The sequence below is a fragment of the Drosophila sulfurigaster genome, chromosome 3, assembly GCF_023558435.1.
Source record: "Drosophila sulfurigaster albostrigata strain 15112-1811.04 chromosome 3, ASM2355843v2, whole genome shotgun sequence".
Classification (NCBI taxonomy): Eukaryota; Metazoa; Arthropoda; class Insecta; order Diptera; family Drosophilidae; genus Drosophila; species Drosophila sulfurigaster.
The window spans coordinates 15,735,822-15,753,364 of record NC_084883.1 but is presented as its reverse complement, the minus strand read 5'-3'; the positions used below and the strand labels follow the sequence as shown (position 1 = coordinate 15,753,364).

Sequence of the window (17,543 nt, the reverse complement as noted above, 5' to 3'; positions counted from 1 at the left end):
ATGTTGAATTTGCGTAAGCAAGAAAAAATGCGAAATATCTATATATATATATATAAATATGGATTCATTTATCATGTCGAAATGTTTCATTGTGCTAGCGACAATGACAAACCAAAAACAGCCAGATAATAAATTATATATTTGGAATCTACTCGTGAAGGCATAAGTTCTATTGTGCCTATTTTAATGTTTTTCCTTCGAATATTTTGTTGTAATACTTTTCCTTTTTTGTCGTCGGTAATTATGCCAGCTGGATCAGGAATGAGATTTTGATCGATGCGATAACTATCTATTACATACTTATATACTATATACTAACTATATGCAATTATGCAGAAGCAACAGCAATAACAGTATCAATGTGCAATTGTTATTATAAATGTCTCAGTGTCTTCATTTTTTTCTTATTAATCAATCGATGTGTTTCAATGTCAAATTCTATTCAAAGCGATCGGTGTGTGAAGCAATTGTGGATGCAAAAATCTATAATTTTTATTAATATTACATTTTCATTTGATTGATTGTGCTTTATTAAATGCTATAATGAAACTATTCAAATTCAACTCATATTGCTTTATGGTTGATCATCAACAAACAGACAGACAGTAACAAACAAACAAAACAACAAAAACAACAGGAAATGATAAGAACTAATCAAAATATAAACAAACAAACAAACAAAAAAAATACTTGCATTGAAATCTAAGTATATTCAATTTTAACTCAAGAAAGCGTCACCAAAAACAAGAGCTACATAAAATCGCTAAAATAAATATGCACATATTTATATAAATATATATATACTATTATTGTCCAGTAAATGAAAATAATATGCAAATATATATGTATATACATATGGGTGTATTCGTATACATGTGTGAGTATAAGAAAAGTAAATGTATATTTTCGCAATTGAATTTACGCTTACAAAATACATAAATACAAATAATAACAATACAAATAATAAATGAGAAAAAACGTCGAATAACCAATGAAACTGCAATACATAATACATGCATACTATAAAAGATCTAAATGAGTTATAAACAATGAGCACACATTAATTGTATGCAAAATGGAGGCAAAGATTGATGTGAAAATTTAAGTTTATTGAAATTACAGTTTCTTAATTACCAAAAAAAAAAAAAAAACAAAATAAAAATAAAAAACAAGAGAACAAATGCGTTTCATTTCGAACTAACCATATTAAGATAAGATTTCTAACAATCACGTGCCTTTTAAACCTTATCGCTGTGGCGATCGCAACACATGATTTGTTGTGCTGTAACCAAAGTATGTCGGGCATTTAAAATTTACTAGTTTATAGCAAAAATATCTAAGTATTTAACACTGCCTTCAAAATTTTGAAATTTTACTTTTATGAGAATGCTTTCAAGCTCAGTTCACCTCTTCACCAAATTTTCAACCAGGTTCGTCGGATTCTTGTCACGCATAAAAAAATCAAAAACCTCTAATATCCTTTAGCTTTAGGCGACTATCGAATTTGGTGCCAAAGTATCAATTTTCATGTGTTAATCGTTATTATACCAAATATAGTAAATATTATGGAGGGTTCACAGTGTCCGATATTGAAATGAAAGTAAGTCCCTGATAAATAAAATATATATGAAATTCAGCTTTTTTCTATATTATATTAAGCGCATAAATGCTCTAAAGGAAACTATGAAAATACCAGCAGTAAATAGTCAATATTCCTCGGATAATTATCTAAATGGTTTTAAGAAACAATTGCAAACTCTTGAAGATCCTGTAAAAAAATATGACCATTTAATGGCATTGCGGGAACAGGACATAAGCCTGTATTATAACTTTCTATGCAATAACACTTCTGAGGTATTGACCATATTATATGCCGTCGATAATATCATTCAGAAATACAGGCGCCTTATAGTTGGGCAAAAATTAAGCCAAGTTCTAATGAAGGAGACCAAGAAGAAACCACTTAAACCACTTAATACTCCAGATACTATAGAATATTTGAAAAAACGCATTAATGAAATAAAGAAAAGGGAATCGGAAAAGGTCAAAAAGGTGGTTAAATCATCTGCAAACTGGATTAAAAAACCTCTAATGATATCACCAGAGAAATGTTTAATGGTATATCTGAAAACCAACTGAGGCCTTTTCAAATATAGGAAAGAACAGAGTGAGCTTCTGTTTTACGTTGTTGATTTGGGAAAATGTGAATTTGGATCAGGCGTCGTCTTTTTAATCAAAATATAATATAAAATGCAAAATTTTTAAGTTTACTAAATTGGTATGTATCCCAACAAATTTCGAGTATTTACCAAATTAATAGGCAGGTTTGTGGCGACAAGTATCTGTTAAGAAATCTGCGATCTTACTTATTTTCCATAGTTTTTTTCAAGTAGAGGGATTACCGCCAAGGCATCAATATTGTCGAATAAATCGGTGTTTATCAAATATTAGCAGTTTTAAACATTGCTATAACGACTTGAAATCAGTGCATTTAACAGAGGTAAGATGGATTATTATATGTCGAGAAATATTTCTATAACTATTTGAAAATGGCTTAGCATAAAAATACGCAATGGTGTCATAATGGAATTCACATAAAGCATAGCCACAATCAAGTAAGCATAAGTGATAAGTTGACCATGATTGAAGTGACTTTGTCGAAATGCCAGGATCCCATTCAAAAATTCCACTATTTAATGGCTTTGCGTGACAGTGATATTGAATTGTATTACCATTACTTGTGCGATAATACTGTAGAATGGATTTCCGTTCTCTATGCTGTACATGACATTATTCAACATTTTGGTAAACTTGACGAGTTATTTCGAAAAAGGTACACTTATAATTTGTATCTCTGAAGTATATGTATTAAATAGAACAATTTCTAGTAAGCAAATGTATTCCGAAACCGTCAAAAATTCGGATCATCGTGATTTGAGCAAAACTATTAAAGGATCTGCAGTTAATCTAGCTAGGAACCAATTATTGCAAGGCGAAGGAAAGCTGAATGGAAGCGGCGATGGTTTCCAAAACGTGAATAATGTGGACTTGATTAATTTCTACAACATTCAGCGGAAAGTAAGTATTCTCTTAGTATACTCTTCTCTTAAGTATTTATATATATTTTCCATATATATATATAGTTGTCCCAAAAAGGCTGCGTTACAAATTCGGAAAAAGAAATGGAGCGAATATGTAAGAAACGAGAAAAGGAGATAAAAGAGTTACAAAGCTGCTTGCACAGCTTTCAAGACGTCTTCGACTACGTGCATCCATATCGCAAACCATTCGTAAGTGACAACCGCACCCAAATACAGGCATACACAAGTTTTAAACTGCCAACGGTTACAAACGCACGTTGACGCTCCGACGAAAAGCTCGAGCTGCGCACGAACGGAAAGCTCGCAAGCGTGAGAGAGAGAGAGAAAGCGACTGTGAGAGAGCTTTTATCCGTTGGTCGCGAACAGCTGTTGCACAGCTGTCATTCTGACACTCACACTCAGTTGTGTGGGGTAAACAAAAGAGTCCAATAGGGTAATCTCGCCCATTTTCGCCCACAATAGCGAAATATTGATAGCACAATTTCAACCTCTCTTTGCCATAATAAGAAAATAATATTAATTAAACACCATATCAAAAGTCGCAGTTCGTGTTAAACAATCACATTCGAGGCGTTGTAAGGTGGCAGTAGTGTAACAAACACCACACAACCAGTTCATTGCATCAGTGCCGTCGCGTCGGTAGTTGCGCTTAGCGAAAAAAGCGTTTGCTGCGTTTAAAGGTCACCTTGAAACGTCAAAACCAAAACTTCTGTGCTCGACCGACGCGCTCTCGTAGCCAGTTACTGAAAATCGTCTCGCAGGCATAACACACACCACCAACAGCCGCGGCAGCCTAATTTTTTGTCGTCATTTATTTGGACATCATCTCCCGTTGACTTTGACTTGGCTTCCTCGAAGCTCCTCCAGTGCTGTGCTAGTGCTTATGTGAATCAATTCACATACAATCGGTGCAACAGTGAATCGTCTCTCTCCCTCTCTCGCAGCAGCGCGTTCTTGTGTGTTGAACTGACAAATTAAAAGGAATAATCCAACATATTATACCTAAAACATCATTTGCTGAAGGATTCAAAATGAATAGTGATATTAATCAACGTTTCCTGGCACGCGGCTCGCAGCGTGACAAGGGTCTGGCCGTCTTCACCAGCGGTGGCGACTCCCAGGGCATGAATGCGGCTGTGAGAGCCTGTGTCCGCATGGCCATCTACTTGGGATGCAAGGTAAGTTGTGACCTCTGCCAAGTGCTTTCACTTTGATATATGTACGTATGTATGTATGTATGTATGTGGTAGTACGTACACGCATTCCATGCAAATATGTATTCAATACATTTGACATAATGAACCAAGTGGGTCTACTCATTCTTATCGGTCAGCTGGGACCACAAGTGCAGCCATTGAACTCTGTAGTATACTTTCTATACCCTGTAAAAAGGGAAATTGAAATTCAATTACTTGCATATTGTGAAAATTGAAACATTTTATTGCACCTAAAAGTAATTAAACAAATTAGCTTGCTTTTTAGGTGTCAAGTGCCGTTAGATAACGGCCATGTTAGCCTGAAAGAAAATATTTAAATAAAATAAAAGCGCTTCACACTTCTCACTCACTCACACAAAAACACACACTCTCATGCACGCACACTGACACACCTACACAATCAATTTGTATCTGTGTGTGCGCACATTTGACATTGAGTTTATTTCGGGCGACTTACAGAGGATCAAGAGACGCAGAAATATCTGAGAAAATGCGGTTATTGTTTGAAAAGTCAATTACTTACTGTGTTTTCATTGATTACCAAACTACTATAAATTAAAGTGTTGATGAGCGGCTTTTACTTCATGTGTTTGCAACACACTTACTATATATTTAATTATCACCCTTGCAAAGCGTATTATTATATAGTCACGATATGTTTATAATCGCTTTATAATTTTCAAAAATAATAAATATTCTTAGCTGGACTTGTTATTTTAATCATCATAGACATATAATATGCTGGGTCCCATAGAAACTATTAAATTCGTGGCGAAAATATGTTCAACGCATTCCAAACAATTAAAAAGTAAAATCGAATTTTTATTATAGCAGCAATTTGCAGCGAGGGTATTAAAGCTTCGTCATCCGGAATATGACAATTTTATCTTGTATCCAAATTTAAATAATTGAAATAAATTGCACACAGAATTTCATGATTTTCATATTCGCAATGAAATTGAATTTGTTGCGAGGCTGCTTTCTCAATGTCACTTTTATTTTCTTGCTATCAATTATGGCGTTTTATGAGTCTGTGTCCTTCCCCAAAGGGTAAGGCGATGTTTCATGTTTAGGCGATGTTTCATGTTTAGATCATGCAAGAGCAAGCTGGAATTGGGAAATACTTGAAATGGTGCAATTATGCAGATTCGCTTTCAATTTCACTTAACAGTTAACTACTTTCACTTCTTTAATTTACAATTGAGAAAATTAGTGAACTCAATCAATTTCAATCAGTTCTCAGTGACACCTGACTTTGATCTTGGCTCTTTTAATAGTTTATAGATCAATATACATATATTATATAGTAAACACAAAAATGGTTCCATACCTTTTTGGTTTCTAAGCGCATATATCATTGTTTACCTATGCTTACATAAAGCTTGAATGCGTGTTGCATTTTAATGCGTATGAATCAGCTTTATCCTCTCCAACGGAGTCACGTTTATAAGGAATTTCTAAATATAGAATATATGTCTGCTTGCAACAATTGATTTGTTCTTATTTCAACAGTCAGACCTAGTAACTTGACAACTACAATTTAGTTTCTCATTCACTTATTTATAATCGCAGCTGAGCGTTATCACTAATTAGGCCTGATAAGTGTTGATAATGTAGTAATTGGGTGCGGATCATATGTCAATGGCTTGATATGCATAAGTAATCATTGCTTGTATTTATAAAGCGAATTAGTTTAAGAAATGCCTGGAAAAATACTTATGACAATTTCAAAATCATTCTTTATAGGTCTACTTCATCCGGGAAGGCTACCAAGGCATGGTTGATGGCGGCGACTGCATCCAGGAGGCTTCTTGGGCTTCGGTCTCTTCCATTATCCATCGTGGTGGCACCATCATTGGCTCCGCCCGTTGCCAGGACTTCCGTGAGCGTGCCGGCCGCTTGAAGGCTGCCAACAACTTGGTGCAACGCGGTATTACCAATCTGGTTGTGATTGGCGGTGACGGTTCGCTGACTGGCGCCAATCTGTTCCGTCAGGAGTGGTCCAGCCTGCTGGATGAGCTGCAGAAGAACAACACCATCACCACCGAGCAGAAGGAGAAGTACAATGTGCTGCACATTGTTGGTTTGGTAAGAAGTTGCTGATGAATAAATTATAATTCATATAAACTAAATGGAAATTTGTATTCCCTAGGTGGGCTCCATCGATAACGATTTCTGTGGCACGGACATGACCATTGGTACCGATACGGCTTTGCATCGCATCATTGAGGCCATCGATGCCATCTCCAGCACGGCGTACTCGCATCAGCGCACCTTCATCATGGAGGTCATGGGTCGTCATTGTGGGTAAGTCGATTGTTATCGGATTGACTTCTTCTCATTGATAATGATGACGATAGATTGTGATGTAACAACTACTTTTTTTTGTGCAATTTTTGTGAATTGCAACGGTAATGTTAAATACCTTCCAATACCTACAGTTATTTACCCGTTGTAGCTGGCATTATTTCCGAGGCAGATTATGTCTTTCTCCCAGAGTATCCGCCGCCACAAGATTGGCCCGATCGTCTGATTCTCAAACTGGAACAGGCAAGCAATCAGAAGATCGATTCATGTCTCTCTCACAGTCGTACATACTTCAAATATTTGTATGTCTCGGAATTTCTCTCGCTCTTTTCGAAGCGCACTTGATGTTTTCCATTTTTCCACACACTCTCTGAAAATACTCGATGCTGATTACAAAGATTAAGAAGAGAAAGCCGTGCTGCTGCTCTATTGAAATTGGAAAAGTATTTTCACTTGCTTCGATGTTATTTCAACATTTTTGTACTCTTTGTGTACATCTTGTGCTAACTATTTGTTACCTATCTTAGAGACTGCCCCCTTATCTATGTGTATTATCCCATGTATAATCCCTTTGTATAACTACTACATATTTTTACAGTTATTTAGCACTGGTCGGCGGATTGGCAAGCGAGGCTGATTTCATATTTATACCCGAAATGCCACCGAAAACCGATTGGCCAGATAGGCTTTGCACTCAATTAGCTCAGGCAAGATGTGAACTTTTTAACTCTTTCTCTATTTCTCTCTCTCTATCTCATTGCTTTTGGTTGTGCACTTCTCTAGAGACTACACAGCTCGATTACAGAATGTATTTAAAATGAAATCGAATGAAAACATATCCATTATACACTTTGCATTCATCCTACACGCAATTAGGCACGAAAATCAAACAGCATTTAGTATTAAAATATGATAATTGTACTCTGTGCTTTATAATTGCTTTCGATATTGCTCGACAAGTGATTCTCTTTAGTCTACTCTTCAGTTTATTATAAAATACATCAAAATATATATATTTTTTTTTTATCGTCATCAATAGCTTTACGATGTGTGATTCCTTTCCTTTCAGCAAGATTCCCCGATCCTAATCATAATGTGAATAATATAATATCAAATAACAATATTCATCTCATATATGCCACATTGTTTCTCTGTGTTTTATTATTTTTGTTTTTAGCTACTTAGCCATTTCCGCAGCTATCGCTACAGAAGCTGATTTTATGTTTATTCCCGAAGAGCCTGCACCAATTGACTGGCAGGAACATCTCAGCAAAAAACTCCTTCAGGTCAGCGAATGGTTCAGGTTTTAAGTAAAAAAAAAAAACTTACTCCCTATTTCTCTTTTACTCGCTCTCTCTCTTTGCGGTGTTATTGTTTCTTCTCGATTTTTCCGTTACCATTTTGATAAATCAAAAAATTCAAAATCTAACATTTCTGAAACTAATCGTGCGTTTTGACAGATGTTCCAAAAATGGGCAACTGCAGCTGCTTTTTGTCAAACACGTTCTGGCAAACACACTAATTGGCAATTCAATTGGCTTTTATTGGGTTAAAGTGTAGTTAAGGCTAACAGTTTCAGGGCAATTTAATTGCCTTGAAATCAACACCATATTCTTACGTAGCTTGACAAGTAAATTGTTTATTGTTTTTTTCTTTTTGTTGGTTTCCACCTCACATTCTCTCATACTACTTTCACTCTCATCTCTTATGCCAATACCTTTTCATACGATTCATATACATATTATATAACTACATCTATTTGTTGTTTTCTTAAATGTATGTTTTGTCCACTTGCCTACACTCCATTGCTTTTATGGCCATTCTGTGTACACTAACATCATTAACTATTATTTTTGAAACGAATTTTAAGAATAGTGTTTAACAAATATCTGCTGTTATTCCCCGATTAATCCAATAGGAGCGTTCGGCTGGCCAACGTCTGAACATTGTCATTGTTGCCGAAGGTGCCATGGATCGTGAGGGTCATCCAATTACCGCCGAGGATGTGAGGAAGGTCATCGATGAGCGTCTTAAGCACGATGCTCGTATCACTGTGCTGGGCCATGTGCAGCGTGGTGGCAACCCTAGCGCCTTCGATCGTGTCTTGGTAAGTTTCCTGCACTTATAGCCATTATCTATATGTATACCGTTATTTGTCTTGATTGACTGGATGAACTTTCAAGGTACAGAGCAAAGGGTAAAGCAACAAGGCAGCAGTTTTTTCATAGTTTTCTACATTTTATCGTGCAAGAAGGCAGGGTTTATTCCTACTCAATCTGAAATCGTTCCCTAAAAATAGTTTTTAGAGACTAAACTTTGTTTTTGGTATGAAATACGTGAAAAATCTTCCACACTTTTCGAGTAAATAGCGGAAGGCTGCAATTTTCAAAAGCAATAAAAGCTTTTCGAAGATAAACTATGTGATTTTTATTTCCCTTCTCTTGTTATCCATAAATTAATATGTGACTTATTTCTGATTTCAGGCCTGTCGCATGGGTGCTGAGGCCACGCTGGCTCTGATGGAGGCCACGCCCGACTCGGTGCCTGTGGTCATCTCTCTGGACGGCAACCAGACGGTGCGTGTGCCATTGATGGAGTGCGTTGAACGCACCCAGGCCGTGGCCAAGGCCATGAAGGAGAAGCGCTGGGCTGATGCTGTGAAGCTGCGTGGTCGCTCCTTTGAGCGCAATTTGGAGACCTACAAGATGTTGACCCGCTTGAAGCCGCCCAAGGAGTGCTTCGACTCTCAGGGCAAGGGCATTGAGGGCTACAGGCTAGCCGTGATGCACATTGGTGCCCCCGCTTGTGGCATGAACGCCGCTGTGCGCAGTTTTGTCCGCAATGCGATTTATCGCGGTGATGTTGTCTACGGTGTCAACGATGGTGTCGAGGGTCTCATTGCTGGCAATGTGCGCGAGCTGGGATGGTCTGTATGACGTCGCCTTAAAGTTTATTCTTTTTGCTAATTGATTTACTTGCATTGCAGGTCTGATGTGTCTGGCTGGGTTGGCCAAGGTGGCGCTTATTTGGGTACCAAGCGTACTCTGCCCGAGGGTAAATTCAAGGAGATTGCTGCTCGCCTCAAGGAGTTCAAGATCCAGGGTCTGCTGATCATTGGTGGTTTCGAGAGTTATCATGCCGCTGGCCAGATCGCCGATCAGCGCGAAAACTATCCAGAGTTCTGCATCCCCATTGTGGTTGTGCCCTCGACCATTTCCAACAATGTGCCCGGCACAGAGTTCTCGCTGGGTTGCGACACTGGTCTCAATGAGATCACCGAAATCTGTGATCGCATTCGTCAATCGGCTCAGGGTACAAAGCGTCGTGTCTTCGTCATTGAGACCATGGGCGGCTATTGCGGCTACTTGGCCACATTGGCTGGCTTGGCTGGTGGCGCCGATGCTGCCTACATTTTCGAAGAGAAGTTCTCGATCAAGGACTTGCAGCAGGATGTCTATCACATGGCTTCCAAAATGGCCGAGGGTGTGTCGCGTGGTCTTATTTTGCGCAACGAGAAGGCCAGCGAAAACTACACCACAGACTTCATCTACCGTCTGTATTCGGAGGAGGGCAAGGGACTCTTCACCTGCCGCATGAACATCTTGGGCCATATGCAACAGGGTGGCTCACCCACGCCCTTCGATCGTAACATGGGCACCAAAATGGCTGCCAAGTGCGTCGATTGGCTGGCCACGCAGATCAAGAACAACATCGATGCCAATGGCGTCGTCAACTGCAAGTCCAACGACACTGCAACGCTTTTGGGCATTGTGTCCCGTCAGTATCGTTTCACACCTCTGGTCGATCTCATTGGCGAGACAAACTTTGAGTAAGTTAATGGCTTAGTGAGAGTATTGAAGTAATCCTAATTGATTTCCTTTTGCCTCCGTAGCCAACGCATCCCGAAGAAACAGTGGTGGCTGCGCCTGCGTCCACTGTTGAGAATCTTGGCCAAGCACGACTCCGCCTATGAGGAGGAGGGCATGTACATTACCGTCGAGGAGGAGTGCGATACCGATGCTGTCGCTTAAGCCCGACACAACTGAGAGGAACCACAACAACAAGAGCAACACTATCCCGCATATTTATCATGCCCAGTGCACAAACAATGATCACACCGCGTATCAATCTCAGTGTTTTATTATTTTTTTCATATATGCACATATAATTCTTTGATAACTAAGTCTACTGCGCTGCTGTTGTAACACTCACGTTTGTTATTCATTTATTTAAAAATGGCATGCATACAATAATATTACATATATGTATACAATAAATTTCACAGCTCAGGTCAAATGTTTAGGAGCTAACATTTAGATTAGCCAAATCAATAATAATTCATGCCACCGAGTGGTACATAGTGTCTATAGTATGCCCGATAATAATACCCATGTTTCAAGTTATACATACAAATTATGTATGTTTTTGTACATACAACACATGCCCCCAAAAACAAATATTTATATATTTCTCTATATACATTACAATACAATATTATTTATTTTAGTTTAAATGCATACATTTTGTTTCTTTATCGAGTATTTCTCCCTCCTCCCCATTTAGAGCATACTACATACACATTGTAATTGTTTATGATTGTACGTGTATTACGCACAAATACACAAATAGAAAATACACGCATGACAAATGTTTAATAATTGTGTTGTTTAACTGGTTTGACAAATACAATGTCCCCACACTATGCGTATATTATTGTAATTGTTGAAACCAATATCTATATAGAAAGAAAAATGTTACAAATACAGAAGAACTAATACATACCTGTATATATGTGAAAACCTTTTCGGATTTGTTAAGAGAATATCAAATGTTACTAATTGCAAATCAACGGAACAAATATTATTACAAAGGGTTTCCATTCGAAATAAAAATAAACACAAAATGCGGAGTCAAGTTTATTAAATAGGGGGAAAGAAAGCTTGTTGAAAAGTTTCGTTAAAGTGCGTTCTTATTTCGTCGATGTGGCAACTTCGCCCAACCGACTTTTCATTATTGGAGTAAAATTCAACATGTAATTTAGAGACATTCAACAATTTAAATGAGAATCATGTATTTTATAGTCCACCACCTGATCTCTCCACTGAGATCACTTGTCGCTTGCGATTGTTAATCGCGCTGAGCTTTTGATCCAGCCGCAGTTTGGCATAGCGCAAATACGCCGTATCCCCATGGACCACAGCGGACATGAGCAGCAGAAACTCGTAGAGATTCACCTTGCCCTGCGAATGGCAATCAATGTCACGCAGAACGTTGTGCATCAGATCCACGGGCACCTCTTTGACGCCAAAGGTTTTCATGGCCGCACAGCATTTGTTGATGGACACAAAGCCCGTATCTTCGGTGTCCAGGCTCTTGAAATGCGCCGCATACTTTTGCACCTGATCCACGGACATTTTAATTGGAATATTCACATGGTCCGACGACGCATTCGTGGGTGATTGACCCATCTGAGTGCTGAGAAAGAGTTTCCCTTCCTCGATCTCTTGCGCCCTTCTCTTCTTCGACCACTGCAGCTCATGAGCCATCACATCGGCCACCTTTGGCAATATCTCCTCGGCCACGTGCACATTGAGGAAGGCCACCCGCAGACGACGCGCAACCATGTCCACCAACGTGCAGGCGTAATCCTTAATGCCCTGACGCACCTCCGCTTCGATGTAGGGAAACTCGGAATGCAATCGCTTGCCGGTGATGGGCCAACTGCCGCTGGGATGAGCACAGACAGCCACTTTACAGGCATTCGAGCCATAGGTGTCGGTCAAATGCTTCGCCACATCACGCTCCAGTCCGAAATCCTGCACCAGACGTATAAACATATTCGGTGTCCAGCCATCGGCACCATCTAGTTTGCAGGACGACGCCGTAATCGAGTTGAGGCGCAATGGATGCAGGCCACCAGTTCGAATGGCTTCATCGATTGCCTCTTCGGCGATGATTCGGAACGAAGACCAGGTGCCGCCCACAATAGACAACATTTTGCCCTTGCCCAGCGTAATCAGATGATTCTTGAGCAGCGAATCCTTCAGCTCATCCGTCTCCGTGGGCAGCGGCTTGTAACCACCCCAAACAGCTAGAACATCACAGCGGCGCACATCGAAATTGGGATTAATATAGTTCTTGATCCCATCTAGCAGATATTGCACCTCCATTTCCGTGGGCTGTGGCCCCGCCGACGATTCACGCAGCTCATCCGAGGTGCCCATCAGCGTGTGTCCCAGCCAGGGTAGGAAGTAGATGGCGGAGCCACTTCGCGTGCAGGGATCGAAGAGACCCACTTCCTCGGGACAGTAGAACGGCGGTAGAACAATGTGTGAGGCCCAGGTGGGCGAGCAATGTGGCACCGCATTGACATCCTCCAGCCGGCAGATGCTATCGCTCATCGGACCCGTGGCATTGATGACCACCTTGGCGCGTATCTTGTACGATTTGCCAGTCAACTGATCAGTTGCCTTGGCTCCCACAATCTGCTCATGCTTGTTGCACAGCAGTTCGGTGACCTTCATGTGATTACAGACATCGGCACCATAACGTGAAGCAGTCAAGATGACAGCGAGACACAACCGCGCATCATCATGCTGACCCTCGTAAAAGACAAAGGCTCCGTAGATATCGCGTGGCAACATGGGAAATATGTCCAGTGCCTCGGGTGTGCTGATGTATTGGAATCCTCGGGTGGTGCCGGGTGCCATCAAATGATAGATGTGCAGCTTGGCCCAATACGAGGGCAGTTGCCACCAGTGATGCACTGGCAGCATGATGGGCACCGGTTGATTCAAGTGTGGTGCCATATTGGCAATGTTACTGCGCTCCTCCAGCGAGGTGCGCACACGTCGAAAGGCGGCCAAGTCCAGTTTGGAGATGGCCTGATCCAGATCCCTAAGTCCGCCATGCAGTAATTTACTGGACTTGGACGAGGTTCCACTCCCGAAATCATCGGCTTCCACCAGAGCGGTCTTCAGGCCCCGCGTCGCCGAATCAAGTGCACAACCAGCTCCAACTGCGCCGCCGCCAATGATCAGGATGTCGTATTCGGTGCGTCGCAATGCCTCCAGATTCATGCTGCGTGTGGGGAGCTCACGTTTCATTTGCGGCGCCTTGTTGCGCTGCTCCTGGCACAAGGTGAGTGAGGAGATGCCCAGCATGGAGCTGCCGGCCAGCAGAGCTACATGGAACAATTTTGACATGGTTTCTATGTGCAAGCAATATGAAATCAATCAAATCTTATTCGATTGACAACTAAGGTGGGACAACAGATGAATTTTGAATACGTTTATATTTATTTGTATATTTAAATATATGTGTAAAATTTTTGTGTGTTGCATTTTGGAAAGTTACAAAAACAGATTATCTAGTGTAAGAAAACTCAATCCCACTCACTAAAGCGATTATTAGTACAAAAATAATAAGAAACAAGATGCCAAAACATTCACAATAATTCATTATGTCTTCATTCTTTCCTTAGTGTTTTCTCTTTCTCATTTATATCTTTAAAACTTAGCACAAATTCTTTCTACTCAAAATCTCAGCATCTAGCTGCAACAGCCACCGCATAGATGGTGTCTCCACAAATTACCTCCTGCAAGCAGCATGCATGCAACACACAACGAACAATTTTTTGGATTCTTTTTTTAAAGGCATGGCATTGGAATGCGACTACATCATATATTTGTGTGTTGTGTATGTTTGTGTGTTGTTGTTGTTGTTGTGTGTGGCAGTCAGAAAAAATGAGAGGCAATCATCGGGATGAGGGAAGCTAAAGCTGCAGCTGCATCTTTTGGCATTTACTGTTGCTTAGCGCCGCCAAAGAAGAACTTGTAGAAAAGCGTAGCAACCAGACAGAGCACCAGAGGCACTATCCACGATTTCACCGAACTCTCCTCGGCCTGCGTGTCTGTGCTCCATGTGGGTTCCGATTTCTGTGCAACATTGGTGCGCTCGCTGGCCACGAGCTCACCGATTTTGTACTTCTTCATCATTTCGCGGGCATCGTTGCTGTGGCCCACGTCCTCAAAGTTCTCGGTGGCATCTTTGCCGGCCTGCTCGATGAGCACTTCCTCACCGCCGGGATGCTGCAAGAATACGAATATTTAATACATGTAGATGCCCATATGCAAAACAGTCTCGTCTCTTGACCGTGAAATATCGAGAATCCAAAAATAAAAATAAATCTAATGTTTAAAACATTCAAAACCCATGTCTCATTGTGTTGTCCATCTGATAAAGTATGTAACATGGAAGCTGATTCTTCCTATTGTGAAGGGGAGCAGCTAATCAGTGTTGGTCAACGCCCAACATATAACTTGCATGGTGAACGTGAGTCTTTCATCATACTACTTTAAATTTTTAAGTTAAGAAAATGCAGCGTAATGATTAGATTGCGCCTTCTTAGAGTAGCCGGCAAGTCTTATCACAACAACTATTGAAAACAAGCAAGTATCACAATGACAGCGACATTTGTTTATGTACGCATACATACATATATTATCAAAGTATCGAACTCGTTTTTATCTTATAATAACATCAATAATGCAGTTCATAGATACATAACGTAAGGTATAGATTTGTTTATAGTTTTTTTTTTCTCTTTTTTGGTAAACTGCTCACAACTTGTTTTTAATTAATGGCTACATACATATATAGTAGTATTTAAATTCTGAACGTAAGCATGAATTGTATATATACCTGCTCTTTCTCTCCCGATTCTCAAAGTACCCGCATTTCGAGCAATACTAAAAATCACTTGAAACATCTGCTGCTATATACATAGCATACTTAAATTCTAGGTTTATTATGCACAGCAGTACTGTAATTACACAAGACTTAACAGTCGTATTTTCCATATAAATCATGTTAATTCCGCTTACACCGAAATTCGCTTAACTTTTGCCCTATTTCCCATTCCCATTGATAATGACAACAAATTCCAACTGCGTCACCAACAAATTTGTAAAAATAAAATATATTGAAATTATAAACACAAAAATACGACTGGTTTTTTGTTCAACAAATGGAAATGTATGGTGTACAAAAATAGCAGGTCAACAAATGACCATAGGTCAAAGTACAGACCAAATCTACACTGCCATTTGGTGTGTTGCACGCTGGTAGCAACTACATACATACACATGTATTTATATGCACGCATTGTAGTTGCTCCCATTATTATTGTGGGATCTCAAAGGTTAACATCTAACACGATTGAAACGAGTTGTAAAAACTCAATTCGCCATGATAAGACAACTTTTCACCACACTAATACACTAGTCCGCCGGAATGACTTAATGCCCGCGCCCTGATTTCGACGTGTACTTCTCTAGCTTAAGCTAACTGTTGTTGTTGTTCTTTTTTTTTGCTGTTTTTGCCTAGGGCATGCTCACCTCGTTCAGAAATGCGGTGACATCGTAAACGCTATTGTGGATGAGCAGCCATGTGTCCTTGTTGGTGTTGTGTTTGGCGACTTCCGCACGCGTAAAAGTTTTTTCATCACCGCTCGACATGTTTGATGACTTGTTGAATTGCGTTTCTATTTCTTTCTATCACCAACTTTTTATTGAACACCTGTGATTGGGATGTGACCGCTCTTCAATTTTTAAAATACACTTTTAAACGCAAATGAGATAACATACTAAACCAAAAAATACCTACAAAATAATTCTGGTAATTTTCAGTTATTTATACCAAAAATTATTTCTTACTCCGCGTACGGTCTTACTAAACAATATATTTTTTGGTTTACGTTTCTTTAGCTCTTCGGAAAACCCAAGTCCAGAGTTGTCACTCTTTTATTAATTTTCTACGACTTTAATGTAATATTGGTAGCTCCAATTTGAAATTGGCGTACTTTTCAAATTGGAATGGCGAATTCTAGTAATTAGTTTATGAAATTATGCGCAGATTATAAAAATTATAACTCTAACCATTTTAAATCACACGCTTAAGTTATTATTAAAAACATTTAAAATCAAAATGGAAGCTCTCTATAACTGACAAATTTTTGAAACATCGTTTCTGGTATTCAACATAAATATTCCAACTGTCAGACTTTTACATTATTGTATTATGTACTATATTATAATTATTTACATTATTATTGTATTACTTTTGCACTTAAAATGATGACTGTGATCTGTGTCTGTGATAGTTGTCAAACGATAAACCACACACACTCCATAATCATAATGTTATCGTTAAATATGTACTATTATCATAGGGCGGGCTTTCAATGACTTGCATAGTGATAAAGCTATTTAGTATGTATAATAAATTACTGTGGTAAATAAATACCACCTATGTTATTTACCGTTAGTTATGTTCAAAATATTACAATTTAAAAAAGGCAATGTCTATTTTTAAAAAGCAGCAACCATTTGTTTAAATTATTATATTTACACACGATTTTTAAGCGATACAAATAAGTCATCATTAGATTTTAATTTGATATTTTTTCATAAGACCAAAATTTATTAAACTTCCCATCTAAATAATTTTCCGTTAGTTAGGTTCAAATGATAATAAAATAATAATAATAATATAAATTCTGTGCCAAATTTTTAAAAGCAGAAATGTGTTTAATTACAATAAATATATACATATCCAATTTACATACGTTGTTATTTTTAAGCTGTAAAAATAAATCATCATTAGTTTTTATTTTTTTAATCAAAAGTAATGGTTATGACTAAAATTTAGTAAACTTCTTCAAAATAATCATTATATACAATGAATAACTATCAAAATCATAGCATTATCATTACTTCATATTTATTTAATATAATTATGGTATAATGGTGATGCATATGTACATAAATATGTTCATATGTATTTAAGTTCGTTCGTTGAGTGCTTTCCTTGGGTACAGAATGATATAAAATTGACATAACTTTATGACCTTTGTCAA

General features: G+C 38.8%; 3 protein-coding genes across 11 annotated transcripts; 1 reads left to right on the top strand and 2 right to left on the bottom strand.

The window, feature by feature from the left end:
* Positions 1-1,299: 1,299 nt before the first annotated feature.
* Positions 1,300-10,921, top strand: LOC133842490 (ATP-dependent 6-phosphofructokinase). 9 transcript variants are annotated; one of them, XM_062275586.1, is made up of 15 exons: positions 1,300-1,430; positions 1,492-1,600; positions 1,660-2,324; positions 2,380-2,500; positions 2,559-2,833; positions 2,889-3,078; positions 3,144-3,290; positions 4,178-4,279; positions 6,065-6,406; positions 6,471-6,625; positions 7,803-7,911; positions 8,544-8,732; positions 9,109-9,551; positions 9,612-10,454; positions 10,518-10,921. In XM_062275586.1, exons 3-15 carry the CDS (start codon positions 2,281-2,283, stop codon positions 10,654-10,656), a joined length of 3,099 nt encoding a protein of 1,032 aa, XP_062131570.1. In that variant the 5' UTR covers positions 1,300-1,430; positions 1,492-1,600; positions 1,660-2,280; the 3' UTR covers positions 10,657-10,921. The 9 variants fall into 9 exon arrangements, with proteins under 9 accessions (XP_062131570.1, XP_062131569.1, XP_062131573.1 ...); XM_062275585.1 differs by lacking the exon at positions 7,803-7,911 and adding an exon at positions 6,760-6,868; XM_062275589.1 differs by lacking the exon at positions 7,803-7,911 and adding an exon at positions 7,224-7,332 and having other exon boundaries at positions 1,301-1,430; positions 1,660-2,278.
* Positions 10,922-11,180: 259 nt separating this feature from the next.
* Positions 11,181-13,845, bottom strand: LOC133842491 (glycerol-3-phosphate dehydrogenase, mitochondrial). The gene has a single exon (XM_062275594.1). It carries the CDS (start codon positions 13,828-13,830, stop codon positions 11,701-11,703), a length of 2,130 nt encoding a protein of 709 aa, XP_062131578.1. The 5' UTR covers positions 13,831-13,845; the 3' UTR covers positions 11,181-11,700.
* Positions 13,846-13,904: 59 nt separating this feature from the next.
* Positions 13,905-16,229, bottom strand: LOC133842498 (cytochrome b5). The gene is made up of 2 exons (XM_062275605.1): positions 16,024-16,229; positions 13,905-14,715 (listed from the first exon to the last, which is right to left on the bottom strand). The coding sequence occupies exons 1-2, from the start codon at positions 16,141-16,143 to the stop codon at positions 14,428-14,430; spliced, it is 408 nt and encodes a 135-aa protein (XP_062131589.1). The 5' UTR covers positions 16,144-16,229; the 3' UTR covers positions 13,905-14,427.
* Positions 16,230-17,543: the final 1,314 nt, after the last annotated feature.

Coding starts and splice junctions, on each gene's coding strand:
- LOC133842490 (XM_062275586.1), top strand. CDS start 2,281: ATGTATCCCAACAAATTTCGAGTATTTACCAAATTAATAGGCAG. Junction 3,291..4,177: donor ATCCATATCGCAAACCATTC/GTAAGTGACAAC, acceptor CGCGGCTCGCAG/CGTGACAAGGGTCTGGCCGT. Junction 8,733..9,108: donor GCGCCTTCGATCGTGTCTTG/GTAAGTTTCCTG, acceptor TTCTGATTTCAG/GCCTGTCGCATGGGTGCTGA.
- LOC133842491 (XM_062275594.1), bottom strand. CDS start 13,830: ATGTCAAAATTGTTCCATGTAGCTCTGCTGGCCGGCAGCTCCATGCTG.
- LOC133842498 (XM_062275605.1), bottom strand. CDS start 16,143: ATGTCGAGCGGTGATGAAAAAACTTTTACGCGTGCGGAAGTCGCCAAA. Junction 14,716..16,023: donor TCACCGCATTTCTGAACGAG/GTGAGCATGCCC, acceptor GTATTCTTGCAG/CATCCCGGCGGTGAGGAAGT.